The 7,286-nt window shown below is 38.9% G+C and overlaps 1 protein-coding gene across 1 annotated transcript in view; it reads left to right on the top strand.

The window, feature by feature from the left end:
- Positions 1–5,408, top strand: part of LOC108904013 (calcium-activated chloride channel regulator 1-like) — a 51,876-nt gene extending 46,468 nt beyond the window's left edge. The window contains exons 4-6 of the mRNA XM_023455209.1: positions 1,842–2,994; positions 3,050–3,476; positions 3,551–5,408. Of these exons, the coding sequence (XP_023310977.1) occupies positions 1,842–2,994; positions 3,050–3,476; positions 3,551–5,007 (3,037 nt within the window). The 3' untranslated portion in view covers positions 5,008–5,408. The remainder of the gene's footprint in view (positions 1–1,841; positions 2,995–3,049; positions 3,477–3,550) is intronic.
- Positions 5,409–7,286: the final 1,878 nt, after the last annotated feature.

Here is a 7,286-nt window from a genome sequence, read left to right as displayed (position 1 = left end):
ATTAATTATTTTTTTAAGTCGCCTTCTTTTTAGAATCTGAAACTTTGTTCATGAAATAACTTATCCTTTTTTGGATGCTCTGTATCTCAAAAACCAAGTCGTTGCGGATCCATGTTCATATGAACTTTTTATTTAAAAATTAGTCAGATATTCACCCTTTAAGGTTTGTACAAATACTTAATAAACATCCCGTGTAGTAGATGACGAAGTATATTTCGTATGATCGGCAAAAGATGGCGTTTCAAATTTCAGATAAAATCTGTATAATTTTGTGACCTAAAAAATTAAATGAGCAGAATTTTTTTTATTTAGTTATTTTTGAAGCTGTAACATCGTAAATAATAGTCGTATCGAAAAAAAACATCTTGAAACTTGAAGATTCCAGTTTTGAAATTTTGAAATGAAAAATTAAAGAAAGGATGTAAAAATAAGCTCTATTTAATGTAAAAAGAGCGAATTCCCGAGGGGCTTTTGCCTGATCCTGGGACAATTTTTTTATAATGTGTTTTGCATGTCCTACTTTGTTAGTTGTAAATAGCTACTTAATTTGAACTTTTCGAAATGTTTCTTTTTCGATACGTTTCTTTGGATCAGTCAACACATATCTTCGATATCAACATTTAGTAATTAAACTAATAATTGAAAAAAAGGAACGAAATTAATTAACAACTACCTGGTCAATCGAATCATCGTTTGGCACACATGTTGGTCATTGGATTGATCGTGTTTTCCATAAATATCATCAACATCTACCGCTTTTTGCAATAATAATGCACAATTTTCGAAAACTGATTTTTGTGCGTTCAACTTTTATTTTACAGTTAACGAATTGGTGAAATGTGACTTTCGGTACCTTAAATTGTAGTTAATTTATTTGCCTTTTACACAAAATGACTAATTTTCCGATAGATCGTCTAGATTTTCATGGAAATGGTAAAAAAAAAGTGAAAAAATACATAAATTTGCTACTTATTTGCCATTTACAAACTTGGTCCGTCAAATAGTGCAATAAAAAGTCCACTAATAATTTTTTCACGTTCAAACACAAATTCGACTGGAGTATTATAAACATTCGTAAAAATACAACATAAATAAAAAGAGTTAAAGGATATTTACTTCATTTCTATAAGTTCGCATGTAATTGTCCACTTAAATCGATATATGTTCAAGAAAGCATATATTTCTTAATAAATTAAATAAAAAAAATTGCAAATTATGAAAATTTCGCTTAGCTTGTATAATAGCATGTCTAACGTATCTTTTTCTTTTCAGACCACCCTCATAAGCGCCTCGCAATACCTGTTTTCCGCTCTGGACAGCCGCGCTTACTTACGATCGGCGACTGTCTTGCTTCCCCCTTCCTGGCCCGATTCCTGCGTGTCAAGCTCGGTCCTTTCCGCTTCCGGTGAATCTTCCGATGTCACCGTCTTGGCAAGCGACCCCACCCGGGGCAAGATATGGACGCAACAATCGCTGGGTTGCGGTCAACCGGGCGATCAGATCTACTGGGGATACGAGAGCTTGCTGATGAAGGATAATGCTCTAGGTAAGAAACGTTTTACGGCAACGATAAGTCAATCACTTATTATTAAAAAATTACTAATGAATTATATTTGTTTTAGCCCGATCTCTGATAAAAGAATTCGCCATGTACCGTTATGGGGTTTTCGAGGAGCAAGGGTACTATAACGATCCGATCTACCCCATGTGTTACTACGACGACCAAATCAAACAGGCAAAAGTCACCGGATGTTCAGATCTACCAATACGCGACAATGGGTGAGTAAACAAAGGAATATCTACCATCTCCTAACTAAACCTTTCTTTCTTCTTTCTTTCAGCATCTGCTCTACGGATCCCAACGCGGTGTACAACACCACCAAAATGGTGGACGAAAGAGCTCGCTCTTCCATCATGTTCGCAGCTGAAGCCCCCCAGGTGTCGATGTTCTGCGACGAGGGCAACCACGACCGTCTGGCGCCCACCAAGCACAATCTGATCTGTCAGAGACGCAGCGTCTTAGACGTCATCATCAGTCACAAAGATTTCACTCTGAACGTCCCCCAGAACACGCTTAACTCCAACCAAATCACCGATACCACCCCAAGGATCATCTACAAGAAGCAGAATTTGACACGTTACGTCTTCGTCATCGAAAACACGAAGGACATGATGCAAAGGGAGTCTTGGAGTTACCTGAGGTTAGCCTTGAGGCAGTGGGCCAGTTATATATTGCCGGATAACACGGAAATCGGAATGGTTCTGTCTGATTCCGTTCAACCATCCAGAGCATTGAACATCGTTCCCGCTAGAAGCAACTTCAATGATAGATTCGGGAATAACAGAGATAAGTTCTACTCTGCTCTGCCGTACACTCCTAGTGAAAGTATGCAACCTGGATGCCTACATTGTTCTCTCAAAGAAGCAATGCATATGCTCAACGCCCGTACAAAGACTCACGGACCTGCTAATAATGTCGTAGTCGTCATAGCTCCCGGAATGAACCTGGAAGACCACCTGCAAAGTACCGCCAAGGATTTGAAGAGGTCTAAGATCAGAGTAGCCACTATAAACTATCCTGACATCGTGAGATCAAACACCATGAGTTTACTGGCTCAGGAAACGGACGGTGCTGATTATACAGTGTTTGAGCAAAAGCTGAACGTTGATAGCACCTTACTTTCCACTTATTTTGAGCTACACAACGTCTTATACGATATCGTAACTAAATTCTATTCTGGAAGCCAAGCGGACTTGCCTATAGAAATTCACCGAAGAGAAATCATTGACGATGGAAGGTCTTCGGTAACTGGAAGCTTTATGTTGGACCCCAGCATGGGAGAACCGGCTCAATTCACTTTTTATACGCACAACACCGTCACACCCCTCATCAAAGGTTTGAAACTGATCAGTCCCAGTCATCAGACGTTTGCTGATAGGAATGACAAATTCATCGATTTCAAAATGATCACTCTAAACTCAAATATATCTGAGGTAAGAATACAGGTCTTTAAATTAAGCAAAACATATAATCTTGGTTTTGTTTCAGACTGGCACTTGGACTTACGTTGTGGAAACCTACACAGGCAATCCACAACCTCACTACTTGCAAGTAATGGCTACTCCAAAGTCGCCGACTGTGAACGTGGTGCGAGCCAACTTCAGAATGCACAGGAACTCACCCGGAGATCCTTTGATCCTCTTGGCTGATGTTAAGAATGGAGATCTGCCAATCCTGGGAGCTAAAGTGGAAGTGGTAGTTACCAAACCTGATACGAACAGTTCCATGGTGCACAGAAGTAAAATAGAACTGTTGGATACCGGTGCTGGAGACCCGGACATCACCAAAGGCGACGGCGTTTACACCAGGTACTTCAGCGCTGCCGAGTGGGGACCAGGACTGTATACCTTCGAAGTGATTGTAACTGACAATGGGAATACCGCTTATACCTGGACGGAATCTTCAAGAAACAACGGTAAAATCCTTTCTATTTCTGAATATTTTACGAGATACCTGTAATTGTTATTCTAACAATCATTTTCTTTTCAGAAGATAGACCTTGCTGTGGAAGTTTGATACCATCAAATGGCGTCCAACCTATCTCTCCCTTCCAAAGGGTATTGCCTAAAGCCACGATTCTTATAACACCCGAGGAAATCCAGTCAGCAAGTCAAGTCTCTGTGGGTCGTATAGGAGACTTGAAGGTAGAGGTCATTCCAGAAGACATGAAGGCCCGTTTATCCTGGACCTCTCCAGATATGGGTGGAACCACTGTATCACGTTATGAGATCCGTTACGCCTATTCAGTTTTGGATATTATGGACAAATTCGAAACCTCTGCTACGATCTGGGACAACGGTCAACCGTTTCCCTTGGCGCCTGGCTCAGAAACCACCCTCACCCTGGACATGAGTCAGAATAAAGAACTATTGGACAAGCCTCTATACTTTGCCATCAAGGCTTATCCTAAGTTCACCTCGGACTTTTCCGGGCCAATATCTAACTGGGTGAGAGTGTTGGTACCTTCACCACCACCACCACCAACTGTCCCTCCCACTTATTCCTCCAACGAATTGGGTTTTTGGCCGAGCAACAACAATAACAATGTCGGTGTGGATCCAGTCACCCCAAGTATCGCTAGTGCTATGCCTGTAGGACTAGAACTTATCTTACCAGTCGTGATCGGTATTATTTTGCTGATACTGCTCTTGATAGTGTACTGCTACTTCTGCGTCATCAAGAAGCGCAGGCGAGACAACCACAAAAATTCCAGCAAGGCTAACACCATAAAGAAGGACAACTTAAGCTCCACGATCACCATCGTACCCAGCTCACCGCAGAATGCTACACAAACGTACGTGAGTGCCGATGCACCAGATCCCCACCAAGTCGGTGTGCCAGTGAACAACTACGCTTATGAAGACGAGACCAAGAAACGCTATTCTCTCGTTCACCACCAAGAGCAGCAGCTGATCGAGGAGTTGAAGCAGCAACAGCAGCAACAAATACACCAGCAACGCGATGCTTACGGGGGAGTCAGCGTCATTTCCAACAACACCATCAACAGAAACCAACCGATCCTTAGCCCTTACAACTCCTGGAGCGCTTCCCAGCTTCTCCACGAGCACGAAAGGCGCCACAGCCCTATGGACGGTTCTATGATGGAACAAGAACAGATGATATCCCAAGAAATAATGCTGAACAACGACCACATGTCCGTGAACGGGCAAAGTATCGACCACATGAGCATCAACCAAGTGCAGGAACCCTACCCCCAGGATCACCTCCCCCCTCCGGTACCCCCACTACCAGCTTTCAACGGTAACGGCTACCCAGTGAACTACAACATCTACGGCGTCCACCAGGCTCCCGTGCAACAAGGCCACGCGATCTACCAGAGTATGCAGAGGAACGAGTCTCTGGCCCCCTTCAACCCCAGCCTGCAGGGTTCGCTTAACTCGGTGAACTCGGGGGAGAAGAAGAGACGTAACGTGACGATGGTGTAACATAGTGTAACCGTGGTGGACACGATAAGCGTGAAAAAATTCGAGACTTTTACGAGTTATCTGTGAATGGGTGTTGTACATTTTGTATAGTTTTGTAAATATTCTTTGTTTTTTACTAGTCAGGTCGTGTTAGATGTTTGTTAGATGAAAACAAAGCCAGTACTTATTAATATTTAATATTATTCGTAGGATACGTAGTGTACAAATTTTGTTTTTGTTAAATTGAAGACTGATCTCACATAATGTTTTTCTTATTTCTATTGTCGTAGCATTGTGGGGTTGCGTTCTAAGGTACTCTGTTTATCTTTTTTGTATATAATTATTTCTAGTGTTAAGGGTCAACAATTTTGTAAATATTCTCCATAAGTATGCAATTGCCAGTAAATGTTGTCTTGAGTTTTTTAATACGTGTTTTATTTCGTCCTCTGGCCTTAAGTTAAATTTCAAATTGAAGAGTCTCTTTTACAAAATCAATTTTCCCAAAAATTGCTTTTCCTCAAATGTTTATCATGATAATTCATAGAAAAATACATTTAAAGTTTAAAAATTTTATGAAAGGTGCACCACGTTCTTACGACTACAATATTCAATCAACAAATAAGAAGAAAACAATGTGGTCAAGTTCTATAGGAATATCAATATAATTATTTTTATTTTATGAAATTTTGACAATAACAAGTCCATTTCCAGTTTTATTTGCGAGGTTGTTTCTAGCGGGAAATTGAAATATGATGAAAATATGATGTCTTATGACGTGTAGTTAATTTAACCTGACGTTAGTCAGAGAGATCCATTACATTTTTTCCGCATTAGAACTCAAACACATTTTTTTTGTTTTCATAGCTCTGAGACACCTTAGAGTTTACAGCAAGTATCGCATGTTAAAAAGTGTAGGAAAGAAGGATAGTTCGGATACTCGCTGTCTCTCTCTAATCGTTGATTATAACTATTTTCATTTATTCATGATTTCAGAATCATAACGCGTTACGATCCGAAATCTAGCAACCTGATTGGTTTCCATCGGAACATAACGCGTTATGATTTCGAAATCATGAATAAAAGAAAAGGGCTCATATACTACAGCCAAAGAACGGAGAAATTGCGTTAGCTAATCACGTGCCTGTGCGAGAGAGAAATATAGTAGGTACCGAAACTATCCCTTTCTCACGGAAACCTAAGACTAATAGCATGTCAACTTGTTCGCTAAATGAAAACTTCCATTTTCAAAATACTCAGTAAACATTTACTAAAATTAATAACCTTTTTTCCTAATCGCCAAGTCTGACGTTTAAATTCATAGCCAACTTTTGAATTTTCCATGATTTTAAATAACAATAACACTCATTATTAGTTATTCGTGGTTTTGTTGAAAACGATAAAATTTTTTGAAAACTAACAAGAGTAAGAAAAGTTTTAGAATTAAATTCTGTAGGCTTAACTTTTGGCGGCACAATATGTTAAAAAAATTCGAAAAATGTCATATTTTTCTTCCTATTTAATTACGTATCTTTTCAAGAATTGATTTTAGGCAAAAATAGAAGAGGAAAAAAATGTTTGAAATTAAATTTTTTACAAAATGTGACTAGTTAATCAAATGAATCATGATTATTGTAAAAATCGAAAAAATCGCCAAAAATGGGGTTTTGAGGAATTTTTTTGGGGTCTTTCAATTGGATATAGGACCTTCATACTTGGCTCAAGAAAACTTCATGTTATGTAGAATCATCATACCAAATTTCATAAAAATCGGTTCGATAGATTTTGCATAATAATTTTGCAATCGAGATTTTGAAAAAAAATGTGCAAATTTTCAAAATTTTGCGGAGCAAAAACCAATGCCCTTAGATACTTGAAAATTTAAGCACATATAGAAGGACTCTCAAGCTTTCAAATGCTTTTTGAAAAATTCGAATCCGTCAATTAGGAGAGCTCTGGCACTTATTTAAACATTGGTCGAATTTTTGTACTTGCAAACAATTAGAATAACTGTGCTGTGTGAATATTCAATCAAATTAAATTTTTTAAAGCAGTTTTTAGAAGTTATTGGAAAGACGCTTCTTAAAAAAAACAGATTGATTGGTCAATTAGTTACGTAGTTATAGTCGATCAAAGTTAACCGTCATTTACACTAAATGTACTAGGACATCCGAGCTAATCTTTCGAAAAATTTCTTTGGTATTCCCAGTACTTACCAGGTCTAAGTTTGCAATACTTTTCTTCATTGGCTATAAAACGTGTTTAAAGTTATTTATCCACGACTATTGTATAATGTACCCATT

Source organism: Anoplophora glabripennis, unplaced genomic scaffold (assembly GCF_000390285.2).
Source record: "Anoplophora glabripennis isolate ALB-LARVAE unplaced genomic scaffold, Agla_2.0 scaffold237, whole genome shotgun sequence".
Taxonomy (NCBI): Eukaryota; Metazoa; Arthropoda; class Insecta; order Coleoptera; family Cerambycidae; genus Anoplophora; species Anoplophora glabripennis.
Note: the sequence above shows the minus strand (reverse complement) of the source record. Positions and strands in the feature narration are given on the sequence as shown.